This window comes from Oncorhynchus nerka, linkage group LG5, assembly GCF_034236695.1.
Source record: "Oncorhynchus nerka isolate Pitt River linkage group LG5, Oner_Uvic_2.0, whole genome shotgun sequence".
Lineage (NCBI taxonomy): Eukaryota > Metazoa > Chordata > Actinopteri > Salmoniformes > Salmonidae > Oncorhynchus > Oncorhynchus nerka.
Genome location: NC_088400.1, coordinates 64,748,049 through 64,771,032, shown reverse-complemented (window position 1 = coordinate 64,771,032; position 22,984 = coordinate 64,748,049). Strand labels below are relative to the sequence as shown.

Here is a 22,984-nt window from a genome sequence, read left to right as displayed (position 1 = left end):
GTGTACAGTCATGGCCAAAAGTTTTGAGAATGACACAAATATTAATTTTCACAAAGTTTGCTGCTTCAGTGTCTTTATATATTTTTGTCAGATGTTACTCTGGAATACTGAAGTATAATTACAAGCATTTCATAGGTGTCAAAGGCTTTTATTGACAATTACATGAAGTTGATGCAAAGAGCCAATATTTGCAGTGTTGACCCTTCTTTTTCAAGAACTCTGCAATCCGCCCTGGCATGCTGTCAATTAACATCTGGGCCACATCCTGACTGATGGCAGCCCATTCTTGCATAATCAATGCTTGGAGTCTGTCAGAATTTGTGGGTTTTTGTTTGTCCACCCGCCTCTTGACGATTGATCTCTGCCAGTTCACAATAGGATTAAGGTCTGGGGAGTTTCCTGGCCATGGACCCAAAATATCGATGTTTTGTTCCCCGAGCCACTTAAGTTCTCACTTTTGCCTTATGGCACGGTGCGCCATCATGCTGGAAAAGGCATTGTTCGTCACCAAACTGTTCCTGGATGGTTGGGAGAAGTTGCCCTCGGAGGATGTGTTGGTACCATTCTTTATTCATGGCTGTGTTCTTAGGCAAAATTGTGAGTGAGCCCACTCCCTTGGCTGAGAAGCAACCCCACACATGAATGTTCTCAGGATGCTTTACAGTTGGCATGACACAGGACTGATGGTAGCGCTCACCTTGTCTTCTCCGGACAAGCTTTTTTCCGGATGCCCCAAACAATCGGAAATGGGGATTCATCAGAGAGAATGACTTTACCCCAGTCCTCAGCAGTCCAATCCCTGTACCTTTTGCAGAATATCAGTATTTTTCCTGGAGAGAAGTGGCTTCTTTGCTGCTTTTCTTGACACCAGGCCATCCTCCAAAAGACTTCGCCTCACTGTGCGTGCAGATGCACTCACACCTGCCTGCTGCCATTCCTGAGCAAGCTCTGTACTGGTGGTGCCCCGATCCCGCAGCTGAATCAACTTTAGGAGACGGTCCTGGCGCTTGCTGGACTTCCTTGGGCGCCCTGAAGCCTTCTGCACAACAATTGAACCGCTCTCCTTGAAGTTCTTGATGAATCGATAAATGGTCGATTTAGGTGCAATCTTACTGGCAGCGCTATCCTTGCCTGGGAAGCCCTTTTTGTGCAAAGCAATGATGACGGCACATGTTTCCTTCCAGGTAACCATAGTTGACAGAGGAAGAACAATGATTCCAAGCACCACCCTCCTTCTGAAGAATCCAGTCTGTTATTCGAACTCAATCAGCATGACAGAGTGATCTCCAGCTGTGTCCTCGTCAACACTCACACCTGTGTTAACGAGACAATCACTGACATGATGTCAGGTGGTCCTTTTGCGGCAGGGCTGAAATGCAGTGAAAATGTTTTTGGGGGATTCATTTAATTTGCATGGCAAAGAGGGACTTTGCAATTAATTGCAATTAATCTGATCACTCTTCATAACATTCTGGAGTATATGCAAATTGCCATCATACAAACTGAAGCAGCAGACTTTGTGAAAATGAATATTTGTGTCATTCTCAACTTTTGGCCACGACTGTACTGTACTTAACTACATTTAGATTGTGAGGGATACTTTTACAGTGTAAAACAGAACCACACTATGTTTTGACAACGGTATCTTACTGGAGATAGTTGGTGTAGGACTTGTATTCTAAACTGTTTGTGTCTGCACCATTCCATTCTACTTGTATTCTAAACTGTTTGTGTCTGTACCATTCCATTCTGCTTGTATTCTAAACTGTTTGTGTCTGCACCATTCCATTCTACTTGTATTCTAAACTGTTTGTGTCTGTACCATTCCATTCTGCTTTTATTCTAAACTGTTTGTATCTGCACCATTCCATTCTGCTTGTATTCTAAACTGTTTGTGTCTGCACCATTCCATTCTACTTGTATTCTAAACCATTCCATTCTACTTGTATTCTAAACTGTTTGTGTCTGTACCATTCCATTCTACTTGTATTCTAAACTGTTTGTGTCTGCACCATTCCATTCTACTTGTATTCTAAACTGTTTGTGTCTGCACCATTCCATTCTACTTGTATTCTAAACTGTTTGTGTCTGCACCATTCCATTCTACTTGTATTCTAAACTGTTTGTGTCTGTACCATTCCATTCTACTTGTATTCTAAACTGTTTGTATCTGCACCATTCCATTCTGCTTGTATTCTAAACTGTTTGTGTCTGCACCATTCCATTCTACTTGTATTCTAAACTATTTGTGTCTGCACCATTCCATTCTACTTGTATTCTAAACTGTTTGTGTCTGCACCATTCCATTATACTTGTATTCTAAACTGTTTGTATCTGCACCATTCCATTCTGCTTGTATTCTAAACTGTTTGTGTCTGCACCATTCCATTCTGCTTGTATTCTAAACTGTTTGTGTCTGCACCATTCCATTCTGCTTGTATTCTAAACTGTTTGTGTCTGCACCATTCCATTCTGCTTGTATTCTAAACCTGAACAAATCACCTCTGCTCTGTATGGATGTGGTAGAATTAGAGATTTAGAAGAATTATTGAAAGATTGACAGAATGCAGCATTCAGTCTGATGACCATGTACCGCGTTGCTCCATTGACAGCTAATGACCATGCACAGCGCTGTTCCATTGACTGCTGATGACCATGTACAGCGTTGCTCCATTGACAGCTAATGACCATGTACAGCGTTGCTCCATTGACAGCTAATGACCATGCACAGCGCTGTTCCATTGACTGCTGATGACCATGTACCGCGTTGCTCCATTGACAGCTAATGACCATGCACAGCGCTGTTCCATTGACTGCTGATGACCATGTACAGCGTTGCTCCATGACAGCTAATGTACAGCGCTGTTCCATTGACTGCTAATGACCTAATGACCATGCACAGCGCTGTTCCATTGACTGCTGATGACCATGTACAGCGCTGTTCCATTGACTGCTAATGACCATGTACAGCGCTGTTCCATTGACTGCTGATGACCATGCACAGCGCTGTTCCATTGACAGCTAATGACCATGCACAGCGCTGTTCCATTGACTGCTGATGACCATGTACAGCGTTGCTCCATTGACTGCTGATGACCATGTACAGTGTTGCTCCATTGACTGCTGATGACCATGTACAGCGCTGTTCCATTGACTGCTGATGACCATGTACAGCGTTGCTCCATTGACTGCTGATGACCATGCACAGCGCTGTTCCATTGACTGCTAATGACCATGTACAGCGCTGTTCCATTGACTGCTGATGACCATGTACAGCGTTGCTCCATTGACTGCTGATGACCATGTACAGCGTTGCTCCATTGACTGCTAATGACCATGCACAGCGCTGTTCCATTGACTGCTAATGACCATGTACAGCGCTGTTCCATTGACAGCTAATGACCATGCACAGCGCTGTTCCATTGACTGCTGATGACCATGTACAGCGTTGCTCCATTGACTGCTAATGACCATGTACAGCGTTGCTCCATTGACTGCTAATGACCATGCACAGCGCTGTTCCATTGACTGCTGATGACCATGTACAGCATTGCTCCATTGACTGCTGATGACCATGCACAGCGCTGTTCCATTGACTGCTAATGACCATGTACAGCGCTGTTCCATTGACTGCTGCCTGACTTTATGTCGCCTGTTCTCCAGGCTCCAGGACAAGGCAGCAGACACCATCGAGTCTCTCCAGAAGGCTGGGATGAAGGTGTGGGTGCTGACCGGAGACAAGATGGAGACGGCGGCGGCTACTTGTTACGCTAGCAAGCTGTTCCGCCGCTCCACACAGATACTGGAGTTGACCACCAAACGCACCGAGGAACAGAGTCTACATGACGTTCTGTTTGACCTGAGTAAAACTGTACTCAGACAGCATGGCAGCATGACCAGAGACACCTTCTCAGGGTGGGTGCCGGGATCCCAACACACACACACACACACACGTTTAGGTTAAGGGTTACGGTTAAGGTTCGGTTTTGGGCTTAGAGTTAGAGTTAAGTTTAGGGTTAGGAGTTAGGGAAAATAGCATTTTGAATGGTTATAAATTGTGTCCCCCCACAAGGTTATTTAAAGACTGTGTGTGTATCTCTGTGTGTGTGTCCCCAGTCTGTCTGCTGACTGTGTGGACTACGGTCTGATCATCGACGGGGCCACCCTGTCTGCGGTGCTGAAGCCCAGTCAGGAGGACTCCAGTCAGGGGAACTACAAGGAGATCTTCCTGGAGATCTGTAGGAGCTGCAGCGCTGTGCTCTGCTGCCGCATGGCTCCCCTCCAGAAAGCACAGGTAGCCTATCAGCCGAGTTATTTCAAACCACACGTTTACACACCTATTTCTGACCAACATGACTTTGGTGTCATGTGATCCGTCACGGCTAGGTTAAGTGAAGGAAGCACTGACACAGTCTGATGGAGTGTTGAGCTGGTTGATGTTTCACCTCTCTACTGGACTCCACTACCTCCCTCCCTCCCCCACCTCTGGTCTCTGGTTACCAATTAGTGCCACTCCAGACTGTTGCCCTTCTCGCTCTCTCTCCACTCTATTTGTCTCCGACACATTACCTTTCTGTCTCCCTCTCTTCTCTCTCTCTCTCACATTAGACCCCACCTGTCATAGCTGACGTTATTTGGGACTTAGGAGTTACAGTATATTATATTGAGCTCTGTCTGAGCTGTCACTATCTCTTACTGAGGAGTTCTATTGAGCTCTGACTGATATGACTCACTATCTCTTATTGAAGATTTCTATTGAGCTCTCTCTCATATGACTGTCTCCATCTTTACTGAGGAGTTCTATTGAGCTCTCTCTCATATGACTGTCACTATCTCTTACTGAGGAGTTCTATTGAGCTCTCTCTCATATGACTGTCTCCATCTTTACTGAGGAGTTCTATTGAGCTCTGTCTGATATGACTGTCCATCTTTACTGATGAGTTCTATTGAGCTCTCTCTCATATGACTGTCTCCATCTTTACTGATGAGTTTTATTGAGCTCTGTCTGATATGACTGTCTATCTTTACTGAGGAGCTATTGAGCTCGGTCTGCCTGTCACTATCTCTTACTGAGGAGTTTTATTGAGCTCTCTCTCATATGACTGTCTCCATCTTTACTGAGGAGTTCTATTGAGCTCTGTCTGATATGACTGTCACTATCTCTTTCTGCACCATATCACAATATCACCCTTCTCTCTAGTTCTCCCCCACTGTGCTAGGAGGCAGAGGAATATGGGCTGTGATGTAATATGTACTGACATTCACATAGGAAGTCTTACTACTACAAGTATCCTCTCTGTCATGTTAATATAGGTTAATATACAGTGGTTAGGTTCATATAACATTGTCTGTATGTTTAGCTCTAACTCTCTTTACAAAGATGGTCTGTATTAGACATATCTTCTTTGATGAATTATAGATTTTAAAAAACGGTTATCTCACTGATCCTGAAACGTTGTGTTGCCAGATTGTGAAGCTGATCAAATCGTCTCCAGAACACCCCATCACGCTAGCCATTGGAGACGGGGCTAATGATGTTAGCATGATCCTGGAGGCTCACGTGGGCATCGGTTAGTATTACCCTGTTCACTGTAAATGGACCTCTTTTCAATAAAGTTATTTGAATTTGAATACGATTTAGATTGGTTGATTTTATATATATATATATTTGAATGTAGTTTTATATATTTTTATTCATGTATATGACTCGCATAACAAATGGTAAAAGCGCTCAATCATGTCCTCCCCTAAGGCATCATGGGTAAAGAGGGTCGCCAGGCAGCGCGGAACAGCGACTACGCCATCCCGAAGTTCAAACACCTGAAGAAGATGCTGCTGGTTCACGGACACTACTACTACATCCGCATCTCAGAGCTTGTCCAGTACTTCTTCTACAAAGTGAGTGTTTTCTCACTAAATGTAACTTAGGACTACTGATGATTAAGCATTAACACATAATTTTATTTTTCCTCAGAATGTCGCCTTCATCTTCCCTCAGTTCCTCTACCAATTCTTCTGTGGCTTCTCCCAACAGGTACATAAAAGATGTTCTCAAAAATTGTAGTACTTTAAACCATGACTTTGTGGAGAAGTTTGAATTGTTTTTCTCTGGTTAAGAATGCATGACAAATGAGTAAGGTATACATATTGTTTTAAATGACTGATCTTGGTTGTTCTCTACCATCCTGTCTCTCTGCAGCCGCTGTATGACACAGCCTATCTGACACTGTACAATATCAGCTTTACCTCTCTACCCATCCTGCTCTTCAGCCTCATCGAGCAGCACATCAACATGGACATCCTCAAGAAAGACCCCTCCCTCTACAGGTACACTACATGACCAAAGTTTGTGGATACCTGCTCGTCGAACATCTCACTCCAAAATCATGGGCATTAATAGGGAGTTGGTCCCCCCTTTTGTTGCTATAACAGCGTCCACTCTACTGGGAAGACTTTCCACTAGATGTTGGAACATTGCAGGGACTTGCTTCCTTTCAGCCAGAAGAGCATTAGTGAGGTCGGGCACTGATGTTGGGCGATTAAGCTGGCTTACAGTTGGCGTTCCAATTCATCCCAAAAGTGTTTGATGGGGATGAGGTCAGGCCTCTGTGCAGGCCAGTCAAGTTCTTCCACACCGATCTCGACAAACCATTTCTGTTTGAACCTCGCTTTGTGCACAGGGGCATTGTCATGCTGAAACAGGAAAGGGCCTTCCCCAAACTGTTGCCACAAAGTTGGAAGCACAGAATCATCTAGAATGTCATTGTATGCTGTAGCGTTAAGATATCCCTTCACTGGATCTAAGGGGCCAAGCCCGAACCATGAAAAACAGCCCCAGACCATTATTCCTCCACTAAACTTTACAGTTGTCACTATCCATTGGGGCAGGTAGCGTGTTCCTGGCATCCTCCAAACCCAGATTCCTCCGTCGGACTGCCAGATGGTGAAGCGTGATTCATCACTATAGAGAGCGTGTTTCCACTGCTCCAGAGTCCAATGACGGCGAGCTTTATACCACCCCAGCCGATGCTTGGTAATCGGTGATGTCAGCTGTAATACTGCAGATTGTAGCTTTTATCAATGTAATTGTCTGCATCATTTCAAATCCCCCATATATATTTTTGTATACATATTTTTCCAAATATATTTCCTTTATTATTTTCCCCTAACCCTATCACCCCTCCCCTAACCCTACCACCTCTCCCTAACCCTACCACCCCTCCCCTAATCCTACCACCCCTCCCCTAATCCTACCTCCCCTAACCCCCCACCCCTCCCCTAACCCCCCACCCCTCCCCTAACCCTCCCACCCCTCCCCTAACCCCCCACCACCCCTCCCTAACCCTCCCACCCCTCCCCTAACCCCCCACCCCTCCCCTAACCCTCCCACCCCTCCCCTAACCCCCCACCCCTCCCCTAACCCCCCCCACCCCTCCCTAACCCCCCCCCCCCCTAACCCTCCCAACCCTCCCTAACCCTCCCCTAACCCTCCCACCCCTCCCCTAACCCCCCACCCCTCCCCTAACCCTCCCACCCCTCCCCTAACCCCCCACCCCTCCCCTAACCCTCCCACCCCTCCCCAACCCCCCACCCCTCCCCTAACCCTCCCACCCCTCCCCTAACCCTCCCACCCCTCCCCTAACCCTACCACCCCTCCCCTAACCCTCCCACCCCTCCCCTAACCCTCCCACCCCTCCCCTAACCCTCCCACCCCTCCCCTAACCCCCCCACCCCTCCACTAACCCTCCCACCCCTCCCCTAACCCCCCACCCCTCCACTAACCCCCACCCCTCCCCTAACCCTCCCACCCCTCCCCTAACCCTCCCACCCCTCCCTAACCCTCCCACCCCTCCCCTAACCCCCCACCCCTCCACTAACCCTACCACCCCTCCCTAACCCTCCCACCCTCCCCTAACCCTCCCACCCCTCCCCTAACCCTACCACCCCTCCCCTAACCCTCCCACCCCTCCCCTAACCCCCACCCTCCCCTAACCCTCCCACCCCTCCCCTAACCCTCCCACCCCTCCCTAACCCTACCACCCCCCCCCTAACCCTCCCACCCCTCCCCTAACCCTCCCACCCCTCCCCTAACCCTCCCACCCTCCCCTAACCCCCCACCCCTCCACTAACCCTACCACCCTCCCCTAATTGGAGTAAACTAATGGACAACAACACTTAGGCTTCTACTTCCAGCTTATACACACTATATAAATTATACGGACACAATGTATTTTACAATAGTTATCTTTTGTTTGTTTTTAATCCCATCCTTCAGCAGAAGGCCAGTTTAATTGCTTCTTTAATCAAAACAACAGTTTTCAGCTGTGCTAACATAATTGCACAAGGAGTTTCTAATGATCAATTAGCCTATAAAATGATAAACTTGGGTTAGCTAACACAACGTGCCATTGGAACACAGGAGTGATGGTTGCTGATAATGGGCCTCTGTACGCCTATGTAGATATTCCATTAACAATCAGCCGTTACCAGCTACTATAGTCATTTACAACATTAACAAATTCTGCACTGCATTTCTGAACAATTCTATGTTATTTTAATGGACAAAAAAGTGTTTTTCTTTCAAAAACAAGACATTTCTAAGTGACCCTAAACTTTTGAACGGTAGTGTACTCCTGTTTACACCTGTCAGCAGCAGGTGTGGCTGAAGTAGCTGAATCCATTCATTTGAAGTTGTGTCCACATACTTTTGTATATATAGTGTAGGCGCTACCCACCAACTGCCTGTCCCAGCAGATGTGATACATTTGTGTAGACTGTTAGGAAATCTCACATTGGGAATGTTCCTCAGTTGATCTCTTCCACAGCGTTTCCTCAGATCATACTGAGCAGATCATTGTAAAATCCTATCAGCTCTTGGCAAACTGTGACTGCCATCTCTCTCCTCGTAGGAACTCTGTTACTAAACAACAGCCACATTCACATTCTCAAGATGTTGTAAGACGTTACTTGATAATAATAGAATCACGTAGACCCACTTGTTTGTGAATCCATATATACAGTGTAAAGCTCACATTGTTCAGTGGTGTTGCCAGTAAATGCTTGATGTTTGTGTTTGCTTTTCCTCTCTCTGCCTGGTGACAATCAATACTCCATTTTCCTGCTAGCTACCTATGGGTAATTGTGTGGAAAATGTAGGCTAACAATGCAGCAGGCAGAAAGGCATCTGACTGGCGTCAGGTCATTCCTCCATGCCTGGATTTGTCAGCTAACTGTTAAATCAATGCTGCCTTGCTCACGGTTGTGGTGGAGGAATGCTGTTTTGGCTCTGGAGACTAATAGAAAGTGTGATTGTTGTTCGCTTGGAATTCTTCTGGTTAAAGGGACAATTATCTAAATGTCTAAATGTGTCAGACATTAGTATGAATTGAAAGGAATCTACAAATGAATGGGAAAACAATAGACCCATCTAATTAAATCCCAAAATGCATGGTATATAGACGAATGTAATGCAAGCATTATGTTCAGGTGTCTGGTCATCAGGACATAACTAAGGACTCCCTCCTATATTTTCATTTATTTTTTATTATTATTATGTATTTATTTTACCCCTTTTTCTCCCCAATTTCGTGGTATCCAATTGTTTTAGTAGCTACTATCTTGTCTCATCACTACAACTCCCGTACGGGCTCGGGAGAGACGAAGGTTGAAAGTCATGCGTCCTCCGACACACAACCCAACCTAGCCGCACTGCTTCTTAACACAGCGCGCATCCAACCCGGAAGCCAGCTGCAACAATGTGTCGGAGGAAACACCTTGCACCTGGCAACCTTGGTTAGCGCGCACTGCGCCCGGCCCGCCACAGGAGTCGCTGGTGCGCGATGAGACAAGGATATCCCTACTGGCCAAGCCCTCCCTAACCTGGACGATGCTAGGCCAATTGTGCGTCGCCCCACGGACCTCCCGGTCGCGGCCGGTTACGACAGAGCCTGGACGCGAACCCAGAGTCTCTGGTGGCACAGCTGGCGCTGCAGTACAGCGCCCTTAACCACTGTGCCACCCGGGAGGCCTATTTTATTATTTTTTAGTATTATTTTACCTTTATTTAACTAGGTCAGTTAAGAACAAATTCTTATTTTCAATGACGGCCTAGGAACAGTGGGTTAACTGCCTTGTTCTGGTGCAGAACGAGTTACGGTACACATATAATGTGTACTGTAAAGTTTCCTCTCTACAGGGACATAGCTCAGAACTCCCTCCTATATTTACTCTGTATAATGTGTACTGTAATGTTTCCTCTCTACAGGGACATAGCTCAGAACTCCCTCCTATATTTACTCTGTATAATGTGTACTGTAATGTTTCCTCTCTACAGGGACATAGCTAAGAACTCCCTCCTATATTTACTGTATATCATGTGTACTGTAATGTTTCCTCTCTACAGGGACATAGCTAAGGACTCCCTCCTATATTTACTGTATATAATGTGTATTGTAATGTTTCCTCTCTACAGGGACATAGCTCAGAACTCCCTCCTATATTTACTCTGTATAATGTGTACTGTAATGTTTCCTCTCTACAGGGACATAGCTCAGAACTCCCTCCTATATTTACTCTGTATAATGTGTACTGTAATGTTTCCTCTCTACAGGGACATAGCTAAGAACTCCCTCCTATATTTACTGTATATCATGTGTACTGTAATGTTTCCTCTCTACAGGGACATAGCTCAGAACTCCCTCCTATATTTACTGTATATAATGTGTACTGTAATGTTTCCTCTCTACAGGGGCATAGCTCAGAACTTCCTCCTATATTTACTGTATATAATGTGTACTGTAATGTTTCCTCTCTACAGGGACATAGCTCAGAACTCCCTCCTATATTTACTGTATATAATGTGTACTGTAATGTTTCCTCTCTACAGGGACATAGCTAAGAACTCCCTCCTATATTTACTGTATATAATGTGTACTGTAATGTTTCCTCTCTACAGGGACATAGCTAAGAACTCCCTCCTATATTTACTGTATATCATTGTTAGGAATTTTATGAATAATGACTAAACAATATTTACATTTAAATAGAACGATAACTAATTAAACTCTACCCTGTTTTACAATATCTGATTAATAATGTTAGTTCCTAAGAAAGAGGTTATGTAGCATGGACAAGGGGTAATTGGAAATGATAACCATTGTGGAAGAAGGAATGTATGTGTGTGTGTGTGTCTAAAGTAAGCAAAGAGGGTCATTAACCTGTGTTTGAACCGACTCAGCTATAACTCTGTGGCGATCAAATAAGACAGCGAGAGCCCCTCCAGGTTTTCCTTATCTGGAACTGTCTGCTAAGTGGTAATAAACTATGGTGAGACTTCAGGAGTTAATCCAGATATAGTGTGTCAGGTATGTGCGCTAGTGAGTTGGAATGAACTTTTGAACCTGCTTTGTCCTGGTCGAGAGGAGGAGATACATTTTATAACCTATGACGTCATATTTGATATATAAACTGTTGTACAGTGTTCTATGAGCAGCGCTCTCGAGAATAAATGCTATTGGCTAATTTTGGTAGACTGGTCTCTGTCTATTTTATGCAAATAAGGATCTTACAAATTCTTCGAAACAGACAGTGATTTTAATTGAATTTGTTAATGAACACATATAGGAATTGTAAAATTCCTTTGACAATAATGTGTACTGTAATGTTTCCTCTCTACAGGGACATAGCTCAGAACTCCCTCCTATATTTACTGTATATAATGTGTACTGTAATGTTTCCTCTCTACAGGGGCATAGCTCAGAACTTCCTCCTATATTTACTGTATATAATGTGTACTGTAATGTTTCCTCTCTACAGGGACATAGCTAAGAACTCCCTCTTATATTTACTGTATATAATGTGTACTGTAATGTTTCCTCTCTACAGGGACATAGCTCAGAACTCCCTCCTATATTTACTGTATATAATGTGTACTGTAATGTTTCCTCTCTACAGGGACATAGCTAAGAACTCCCTCCTATATTTACTGTATATAATGTGTACTGTAATGTTTCCTCTCTACAGGGACATAGCTCAGAACTCCCTCCTATATTTACTGTATATAATGTGTACTGTAATGTTTCCTCTCTACAGGGACATAGCTAAGGACTCCCTCCTATATTTACTGTATATCATGTGTACTGTAATGTTTCCTCTCTACAGGGACATAGCTAAGGACTCCCTCCTATATTTACTGTATATAATGTGTACTGTAATGTTTCCTCTCTACAGGGACATAGCTCAGAACTCCCTCCTATATTTACTGTATATAATGTGTACTGTAATGTTTCCTCTCTACAGGGACATAGCTCAGAACTCCCTCCTATATTTACTGTATATAATTAATGTGTACTGTAATGTTTCCTCTCTACAGGGACATAGCTCAGAACTCCCTCCTATATTTACTGTGTATAATGTGTACTGTAATGTTTCCTCTCTACAGGGACATAGCTAAGAACTCCCTCCTATATTTACTGTATATAATGTGTACTGTAATGTTTCCTCTCTACAGGGACATAGCTCAGAACTCCCTCCTATATTTACTGTATATAATTAATGTGTACTGTAATGTTTCCTCTCTACAGGGACATAGCTAAGAACTCCCTCTTATATTTACTGTATATAATGTGTACTGTAATGTTTCCTCTCTACAGGGACATAGCTCAGAACTCCCTCCTATATTTACTGTATATAATTAATGTGTACTGTAATGTTTCCTCTCTACAGGGACATAGCTAAGAACTCCCTCTTATATTTACTGTATATAATGTGTACTGTAATGTTTCCTCTCTACAGGGACATAGCTCAGAACTCCCTCCTATATTTACTGTATATAATGTGTACTGTAATGTTTCCTCTCTACAGGGACATAGCTCAGAACTCCCTCCTATATTTACTGTATATAATTAATGTGTACTGTAATGTTTCCTCTCTACAGGGACATAGCTAAGAACTCTCTCCTGCGTTGGCCCATTTTCATCTACTGGACCTTCCTGGGGGTGTTCGACGCCACCGTCTTCTTCTTTGGTTCTTACTTCCTGTTCAACAACAGCACCTTCACCAGCAACGGACAGGTAAAGACACCGTCGCCGTGGCTACTGTAGTAATGCGTTAAAGAGTATATGTTGGTGTGAAGTTATAAAATGATCGTCTGATCATACTGCACTTCTCCAAGCCCAAGTGTTTATGTTCCTGCCGTGAAGGAGTGTCCAGTGATTGTTATGTGGAGTGGCTGATTGTGACTGTGGGTTATGAGTGAGCTCACCGGTCACACACAGGTTGGATCGACGCTGTTTCCACGGTTTGTCAACGTGAAAAACGTAATTGTCACCAATGTACATACTTTTCATCAAGTTTTGACCCCGCTTTTACCCACAATTCAACATGGACCTTTGAGTTCATTTGACATTGAATTCATGTTAGTGAACAACATTCTAAAACTTCAGTCAGAACAGCTGTCGTCTGTGGAAGGTGTGGTGATTTTAGGTAAATGGAGGACATAAGATCTCCTGGCCTGCAGATTCACCTGTGATCCTTTGCATAAAACCATGACCGGATCTCCCATTCATATCTATGAAAGGAAAGCATGTTGAGACTGCAGACATCTTTCTCTGTGCTGTTTCTCCTTTTATAGCTCTTCCTTTATATCACTTTAACCTGTTGGATTGCTTTGATTTGCCTGTTTTTGCTTTATTTCCTTTGAATATCAGATGTTTTAGTTTTCTGGCTTCCAGTTCTTTCTGTTATTTTCTTCCTCCTCCTCTTCTTCTCCTCTTACCTTTATGTTGCTTGTTCTTTATGCTTCTCGTTCTCTCCTCAGCTAATGACAACCAACACACAGATGGTAAGCCTGTCCCTATCTGTCTGTCACCCTGGTTTAGTTTTAGTTGGACTGCCCCCCCCCCCTCCACTGCCCGTCACATTGCGTAACCAAACCGCCCATCATCATCTCATCCAATAGGTATCCCCTCATATCCAACCCCTACTGCCTGTATAGGCCAATGAGCTGTAGGTATATCCGTATAGTAATAGTAAACCCATACTCCAACTCCACTCTTGTCTCGTTGTGTAGTTGCCGTAGTCCAGACTTCCTCATGTTGTGTGTGTGTCTGGTACAACAGTGGTTTCTGCTAGTAGACATCCACCATGGAGGGTGGTAGGGAACGGCTCATATTGAGTCTTTAGGGCAGGGTTTTGTTTCCGCCCAGCTTTAACACACCTGTTGCAGATAATCAACAAATTGTATTGATCTATAACACAATTGATCTGGTGTGTTAGAGCTGGGCTGGAACACAAGTCTGTACACGCCGCGACCCTCCAGGACCAGGATTGGCTACCCCTACTCTAAGATGTCATCTCCTGTCAGAACACAAGGCTGAAGACTGTAAGACTGGGTCAGGCATCAGGGTATTAGAGCTCAGGGTTCACACTGTTCCACCCGTACACTATAGACTACAGTATGTGACAAAGGAAATGAATGGCCAAGTACATTTGACGGATATTGTTGTATAGGACATGTCAGGTTGGATATTTCATAGTTATGCAATTTGAAACAAAATGACCGACTGTGGAGCTGACTAGACTTCTATCACAAACTTATTGTCTTGGTGAAATATTTGGCAGAAAAAAAGGAAAGGAAGAAAACAGGAAGTATAAACAACACAGACAGAAGGAGTCTGTTTTTCAAGGTTCTCTTCTATCACTGCATTTCATTGGCCCTTGCAGTAGTTTTAAAGAAGCAGCTCATTTTGACTGTTAAAAGGATAGTTCTCCCTCAGTCAAAGTTTGTCAGGTTTATTCATACATTGGGGTGAATTGTCCCTTTAAGCCCCCTTGAGGAAAGCAGGTGGGTTTATGTGTTGGTAGGTAACTTCATGTTGTTGACCCTCATCACCGTTGGTTTGGGTATTAGCATTCCATCAACATCACAAGCTATTTGAACGTACAGAACATGTTTTATTTGTAAAAATGTTTATTTTAGAGACACATCTAGGTAATTTCAGGTTATTCTGTACTTTAAATGCAGAATTAAGAGAAATAGTGCACATATTGTTGTTGTTTGAAGCAGCTTGAAAATAGTTTAATATCCATTTTCCATCTCTGCACTGGTTTGACTTCATATAACTGAATGAAAAAAAACATCTCTGGAAAATACAACTAAACTGTGTGATTTTGTATCGATTAATCCTGGATAATTGCTCATTTTAAAAGCTAAACATAGCAACAAACATATGTAGTAATTCAAAGGAAATGTAGTTAGTCAAGGCTGACTGTAATTACAGTAGCATACTGTCCTCTGAAATGGCTGCATGTCTAATAGTGTGATTTCTCTCTGTAATACCTTCCTCTCCACAGATGTTTGGTAACTGGACGTTTGGGACTCTGGTCTTCACTGTGCTGGTGTTCACAGTCACCTTAAAGGTACAGTAACATCCTACTCATCACTACCGCTAAGGCACTACTTTACAGTAATATCCTACCCATCACCACCGCTAAGGCACTACTTTACAGTAACATCCTACCCATCACCACCGCTAAGGCACTACTTTACAGTAACATCCTGCTCATCACTACCGCTAAGGCACTACTTTACAGTAACATCCTACCCATCACCACCGCTAAGGCATTACTTTACAGTAACATCCTACCCATCACCACCGCTAAGGCACTACTTTACAGTAACATCCTACTCATCACCACCGCTAAGGCACTACTTTACAGTAATATCCTACCCATCACCACTGCTAAGGCACTACTTTACAGTAACAGCCTACTCATCACCACCGCTAAGGCACTACTTTACAGTAACATCCTACTAATCACCACCGCTAAGGCACTACTTTACAGTAACATCCTACTCATCACCACCGCTAAGGCACTACTTTACAGTAACATCCTACTCATCACCACCGCTAAGGCACTACTTTACAGTAACATCCTACCCATCACCACCGCTAAGGCACTACTTTACAGTAACATCCCACCCATCACCACTGCTAAGGCACTACTTTACAGTAACATCCTACCCATCACCACCGCTAAGGCACTACTTTACAGTAACAGCCTACCCATCACCACCGCTAAGGCACTACTTTACAGTAACAGCCTACTCATCACCACCGCTAAGGCACTACTTTACAGTAACATCCTACTCATCACCACCGCTAAGGCACTACTTTACAGTAACATCCTACCCATCACCACCGCTAAGGCACTACTTTACAGTAACATCCCACCCATCACCACTGCTAAGGCACTACTTTACAGTAACATCCTACCCATCACCACCGCTAAGGCACTACTTTACAGTAACAGCCTACCCATCACCACTGCTAAGGCACTACTTTACAGTAACATCCTACCCATCACCACCGCTAAGGCACTACTTTACAGTAACATCCTACCCATCACCACCGCTAAGGCACTACTTTACAGTAACCTCCTACTCATCACTACCTCTAAGGCACTACTTTATGCTAGATGTTAAAGGGACTCGATATTAGAGAGTTCTACTGCTTTGATTTAATTACAAGTCGGTGGTCTTTCTCTACCTCTCTTTCTCTGTCTCTCTGTTTATCTCTTTCTGTCTCACTCTCTCTCTTTGTCTGTCTCTGTGTCTCTGTGTCTCTCTCTGTGTCTCTCTCTCTCTCTCTCTCTCTCTGTCTGTCTCTCTGTCTCTCTCTCTCTGTCTCTGTGTCTCTCTCTGTCTCTGTCTCTGTGTCTCTCTGTGTCTCTCTCTGTCTCTGTCTCTCTCCATCTCACAGCTCGCCATGGACACACACTACTGGACGTGGATCAACCACTTTGTCATCTGGGGCTCGCTGCTTTTCTTCGTCATCTTCTCTCTGCTATGGGGAGGCATAATTTGGTATGTTTTAGTATATCCTATAGCAGTCTGTTCTTCATGTTACCAGGGGAAGTACTATGTGTTTATGCAGATGTTATAAACATAGATATAGGTGAAATAGATCTTGTCTTCTCGGTCTCCCTACCAGAGGTTGTACTATGTGTTCATTGAGAGGTTCTAGATGTATAATAATTAGATCCTCTCTCCTCTCCCCAGGCCCTTCCTGAACTACCAGTGGATGTACTATGTGTTCATTGAGAGGTTCTAGATGTATAATAACTAGATCCTCTCTGCTCTCCCCAGGCCCTTCCTGAACTACCAGAGGATGTACTATGTGTTCATTGAGAGGTTCTAGATGTATAATAACTAGATCCTCTCTGCTCTCCCCAGGCCCTTCCTGAACTACCAGAGGATGTACTATGTGTTCATTGAGAGGTTCTAGATGTATAATAACTAGATCCTCTCTGCTCTCCCCAGGCCCTTCCTGAACTACCAGAGGATGTACTATGTGTTCATTCAGATGTTGTCCAGCGGTCCGGCCTGGCTCAGCATCATCCTGCTCATCGTCACCAGTTTGCTGCCTGACGTGGTCAAGAAGGTCGTCTGCAGGGCCCTGTGGCCCACCACCACAGAACGCATCCAGGTGGGCGAGCGCGCACACACACACACACACACACACATTATGCACAGAAGTACATGCACACATGCTTACATTTAAAATCAGAGGATTAAATGTGCATTCTGTATATACGGTATATCATATATATATGTATCACCGTGACTTTAGCTGTATGCTGCGTGTGGATATATTCCAGGTCTTCTTCAAGTAAGTGAGCTGTTGAATCAGTGTGTAGTGTTCACTTCTTCTTCTCAAACAACCAATCTGGAGGGAAACACTGTATAACTTGTTACCCATTCTGAAAGGCTGAGAGTTGTCTGTCTGGCTGTCTGGAATTTCTCTCCCTACTAAATGAGCCATTTGTCTGTACTGTGTACAGTGATTCCTCTAACCTCTCCCTACTGACCTCGGTTCACCTCGCCATGACCCGGAAGAGCTTCTAACACCCTCCTCTTTCCTCTTCTTGAAATAGTGATTGATGGTGAACATCAAGTGTTTTTTAAGATACAAAGTGTTCCTTTTAACACTTCTCTCCTCTGTCCCTGCCTGCCCTCTCTACTGGCCTGTGTGACCTTTAACCTCTACCCTCTGACCCCTCTGACCTGGCTCTGTCTCCTTGGGAACGGCAGACAAAGCGGCCATGTCTTACCTCTGAGCAGTCCACCGTCTTTATGCTCTCCCAGACTTCAAGCAGACTCAGTTTCTAACCCAACCACCTGACTAGGAGGTCAGGTGACCCTCTCTCAACCTATCCGCATGCCCTCTCCTCCCTCTGTGTCTCTGCATGGACATGTAGTGGTGAATGCTTACAGGTGCCTGTTGACTTGCATGTCCATGCCGTGCATTAAGTGTACCTTGAAAGAGCGTTGGTTAGAATGCTCATTCATAAATACAGAAACAACCTATCTGACATGAAACAGATATTTGAAGCCCCTTCAAAATGGCAAGTGTCAGTCTTGGTGTGTGTGTGCGTGTGTGTGTGTTTGTGCAGATCTATCTATGTTGAGTGTGTGTGTGTGTGTTTAGATCTATGTGTGTTGAGCGTGTGTATCTTGCTGTCCACAGCGAATGAGGGCTGATAGAAACATTGATGGAGTTATGACCTACAGCCGGGACTCCCTGCTAGATGGGGGTTGCCCTGTCCACCTCAGAGGCCTAGCCTCACCACGGTAAAGACAGGAGGGACCGACTCTGAGTGCGGTGAAGAGTGCGGTGAAGAGTGCGGTGAAGGGCTGGGTGAAGGGCTGGGTGAAGGGCTGGGGGGGGGGGGGGGGCACTGACAGGCTGTCTAGTCCCAGATGAAGTTTTAAGCATTATGCCATCAGTGTAAGAGTTGTTCATTACCCTAATTAATTAAATATGTTTCCTGGTAAAGCTATCACAACTAGTTTAACATATCAATTAGGTGTTATTCTCTTTTTGAATGCTGAATGCGTTTATCATCAGTGCCATAGCAATTGTTTTGTGACAGCGGAACAAGTATTATTATAAAGTAGAGCACTTACCCCCTCCAGTGTTTACAGAATGTACTGCAGCCTGTGTTTAGTAACGAGCTTAAGGTAACACAATCGGCATCAGCTAAAGGAGTAGGATGTCAGGAGATGCGTGGGTCCCCTGTAGCATACTAAGTCTCTGGGCCAGACCTCTCCTTAATTAAACAATGTAGTCCGTCTGTTTAGCCTGTGAGGCTAGACTCCTGTCCTGACCAGACAGATTCTCAATCTATCCCAAAGTCCCAACTGAGTTAAGCAGAAGGCTCATACTGCCAGGATCTCCCTCCCCTGCCTAACCCCATATGGTCTGGCTTGGGCCCTGTTCCTATACATTTAGAATACATCCTGAATGTGTTCCTCCACCTAGAGGTAGTAAGCACTGAATTGTGTATGGCTGGATAGGTGAAAGCGAGGTTTAGAATCTAGCTTTCACAAATCCACAATAGGTTTGATTGATGTTCAGTGAGTCCAGTTATAAGCTCGGCAGAGTGTTTGTCTGAGACTGAACAGCCGTATTCACCTTGATGTTCTCTGAGGACATGCTGCATGCTTTGACCGACCGTTCACTTCTTCAGTTTGCTTCTGTTTTGCTCCCTGACATCTTTTGCTAACAGGGTCTGGTGTGTTTGTGTTGATGTGGTTTTGGGGTAGGGGTAGTGGTAGTGGTGGGGTTTGTCGTCTTCTGGGTCCACCATGTGGTCAATCCTGGTTCTGGCAGACAGCAGAGTGTCGTATGCAGGCTTTTGTTCCTACCCAGTTTAGACTCACTGGATTAAATTAAATGTTTTTTAATTAAAGACCACGATAAGTTGAAATAGTTGAAATGGTTGAATCAGGTTAATGCTGGGCTGGAACAAAACCCTTCACACACCACACCTTTTGAGGACCTGAATTGGCTCCCACTTCCCTTGATCCAGATAATAACTCCTCTGTTCTCTCCCTCTTTCCTCTCTCTCCTCCCATCTCTCCATCCCTCCCTTACAGAATGCAGACAAGCTGTATAACGGCCAGCTATCGGAGTTCACCCCGCTGGCATCTCTCCACGCGCCCACGCGCAGGAGGGCCGACCACCAGAACCCCATTCCCAGAAGGTCTGAACCCTTCACCAAAAAACTCATGTTCACCCACTGGAGGAGCGGGCCCGACTACTGCACTTTCACCCCACTCCTCCGATTCGCCGGCGACTCCCGTCACTCTGGGGCTGGCTACGCCCACAATGGGGCAGGGCCTGAGACCTCGGTGTAGTCTAGAGTGGAGTTTAGTCTGATTTAGACTGGAAGTCTAGACCAAGATTTCAGTGTTGAGTGGTCACTGGAACAATCTGTCCTCTAGACAATAGAAACCTAATCTAGACGTGTACAGTTACCAATGTCATTGTGAAAAAGCAAACAAACACCAAATACACACAGAAGGACGATCCACATGATCCACAGTCCTATGGCTGTGTTGTGTTAGCACAAGGAGCTGAGTGAACTGAACAGACTTGGCTCCAGGCAAGCAGTGCCTGTGGATTGGTGGAAAGGGCCTTGGCTCCACCCATTAATGTCTACTGTGGGTACGACCCCTCAGACCCACCCTGCAGTGTGTGGGTGTGTGTGGGTGTGTGCCACTCCCCCGTATCTCTCTGTCAACTGTCTGTCAGTGATGATGTCATTTGAAGTGTCATAAAGCAGGGATGCCCAGTATGAATGGAAGATGTTCAGAAGTATTGCATGTGCTTTAACTGACCACACTTTCCTGTTTTTCTTTTGTCTTTTCCTCTCTCTTTCTGTCCTGCTTTCTTTAGAACAAACTGGTGTTGCCTCTGTGCATATCTCTTATCCAGGAACACGCCATAAGACACTAGTCTTTTCCAGTTCAGTTGTAAGTGGCTAGGCCGTGATAGTGGTTTATCTCTACTGGACTAGAGACAGTTCTGTGTGTGTGTAGTATCCCGTGTCATAGACTGTCCTTGTATCTACTGTGGAGTGATGTGATTATACCTCCATTCCCCCTTGTAACCGTCCCATTTCCTGACATGGAAGCTGAGGCATCCTGCCTCACGTAGTGCTAAGGACCCACAGTGGGAAACCAGTATGCATGGGAATCCTTTTCCGCCTTAACATCTACACAGTGTTTCCTTTGAAATACACAGTAGTCTGGAACCAAAGGCTCAGACAATACTTTTTCAATGGCTTGCCTTGCTGGCTATTGCCTTACACTGAGACTGGGTGGGACAGAGGAAGAGAAATTCTGCCTTACACCACACCAGGATTGGTGGACAGTATTAGATAGGAGAGAGAACCTACTTTGTTTCTGGGCTTTAACGTTGTCCATGTAGATATCTAACATCTCTCACACTCAGATCTGAAGCCTTTAAGAGCAGTGGATCTCTGTTACAGAAATACAACATGTAGAATGTAGACATTATGCCTCGCTGCTGTCCCTTGGCATAAATAATATAGAACATACCCATAGAAGTCTCACACGATGCGTGAGAGCCTCATGAAGGTGTTATAAGAGTGTTATAATTCTCTCAACAGTCTGTCAGGGGTCTTAAGATCTCATCTGTCACTGTGTGCTCTCTCCCTCCCTCAGATCTTCTCTGTTGAATTTCTTCATGTGTTTTTGTTTTACCTCTACTGTTTCTCCTCTTGTTCCTTTTGAAGTGATGCTCGTGTGGATCTGTCCTCTCGAGCCTCACTACATCTCCTCCTCCTCACTGCCGCCTCCTCTCATCCTCCATTCCTCCTCTCATCCATTCACTCCTTCATCCGGTCATGCATCCCTCCATCCGTCTCCTAAGAACACAGTCTGTGTGGTGGGTGTGAGGAGAGAGAGAACGAGAAAGGGAGATGGAGGGGGGACTGTACCAAAACCAAGGTTTTTCTATACACATTTAGCTGCTTGACAGTAGATGTCTTGTGGTGCATTGTGGGATCAGTTCAAACCAAGAGGAACAAAAGTATATGGATGTCCCATATATAGATAAGGATGTGTGTGTGTGTGTGTGTGTGTGTGTGTGTGCGTGCGTGCGTGCGTCTGTTTCATTGAAAGCAGCAATGATATTTAAGATGGCCGTCTGTTTTTAGGTGGTATTATGAATCTTCACTGAAATGTAAAGACACTGAACATTACACCACAGTCAGAACTATAACACTGAACATTACACCACAGTCAGAACTATAACACTGGACATTACACCACAGTCAGAACTATAACACTGGACATTACACCACAGTCAGAACTATAACACTGGACATTACACCACAGTCAGAACTATACCACTGGACATTACACCACAGTCAGAACTATAACACTGGACATTACACCACAGTCAGAACTATAACACTGGACATTACACCACAGTCAGAACTATAACACTGGACATTACACCACAGTCAGAACTATAACACTGGACATTACACCACAGTCAGAACTATAACACTGGACATTACACCACAGTCAGAACTATAACACTGGACATTACACCACAGTCAGAACTATAACACTGGACATTACACCACAGTCAGAACTATAACACTGGACATTACACCACAGTCAGAACTATACCACTGGACATTACACCACAGTCAGAACTATAATACTGGACATTACATCACAGTCAGAACTATAATACTGGACATTACACCACAGTCAGAACTATAACACTGGACATTACACCAAAGTCAGAACTATAACACTGGACATTGCTATGACAAGGTTTTACAAATAATGAATGAATTAGTGAATGATTCATGAATGAATGATTACAATGGATGACTAAATTATGATTGGCCGGCTGTAAGGAAGTGGATAACTCCAAAAATGGTGAGAACTAGTGTTTTTATCAGCACTTCTGTGGTCATCTGTTAATTAGTTAGAGGATGAATGAGACTGGTACTTAGTTGTTTAGGGTGTTTATAATGTTGACTGACTTGTTTGCTCTGCCTCTGTCATATACCTCTGGATGTAATGAGCTTCTCTGTGAGTTTATGAATCAAACAAGCATAACTTCTCTTTCTCTGACAGTTCAACACTCTCCAAACT

General features: G+C 44.5%; 1 protein-coding gene across 4 annotated transcripts in view; it reads left to right on the top strand.

Annotated features, from left to right (window-relative positions):
- The window catches only part of atp11a (ATPase phospholipid transporting 11A), a 75,904-nt gene extending 53,267 nt beyond the window's left edge, over window positions 1-22,637 (top strand). The window contains exons 18-31 of one of the 4 annotated variants that reach the window (XM_065018909.1): window positions 3,664-3,915; window positions 4,117-4,294; window positions 5,468-5,570; window positions 5,753-5,898; window positions 5,975-6,034; window positions 6,200-6,327; window positions 12,935-13,070; window positions 13,817-13,840; window positions 15,352-15,417; window positions 16,761-16,864; window positions 17,321-17,486; window positions 19,940-20,046; window positions 20,742-20,818; window positions 21,604-22,637. In XM_065018909.1, coding sequence (XP_064874981.1) covers window positions 3,664-3,915; window positions 4,117-4,294; window positions 5,468-5,570; window positions 5,753-5,898; window positions 5,975-6,034; window positions 6,200-6,327; window positions 12,935-13,070; window positions 13,817-13,840; window positions 15,352-15,417; window positions 16,761-16,864; window positions 17,321-17,486; window positions 19,940-20,046; window positions 20,742-20,793 — 1,522 coding nt within the window. In that variant the 3' untranslated portion in view covers window positions 20,794-20,818; window positions 21,604-22,637. Of the gene's footprint in view, window positions 1-3,663; window positions 3,916-4,116; window positions 4,295-5,467; window positions 5,571-5,752; window positions 5,899-5,974; window positions 6,035-6,199; window positions 6,328-12,934; window positions 13,071-13,816; window positions 13,841-15,351; window positions 15,418-16,760; window positions 16,865-17,320; window positions 17,487-19,939 lie in introns of all 4 variants that reach the window. The other 3 variants (XM_065018908.1, XM_065018906.1, XM_065018907.1) reach the window with 3 other exon arrangements.
- Window positions 22,638-22,984: the final 347 nt, after the last annotated feature.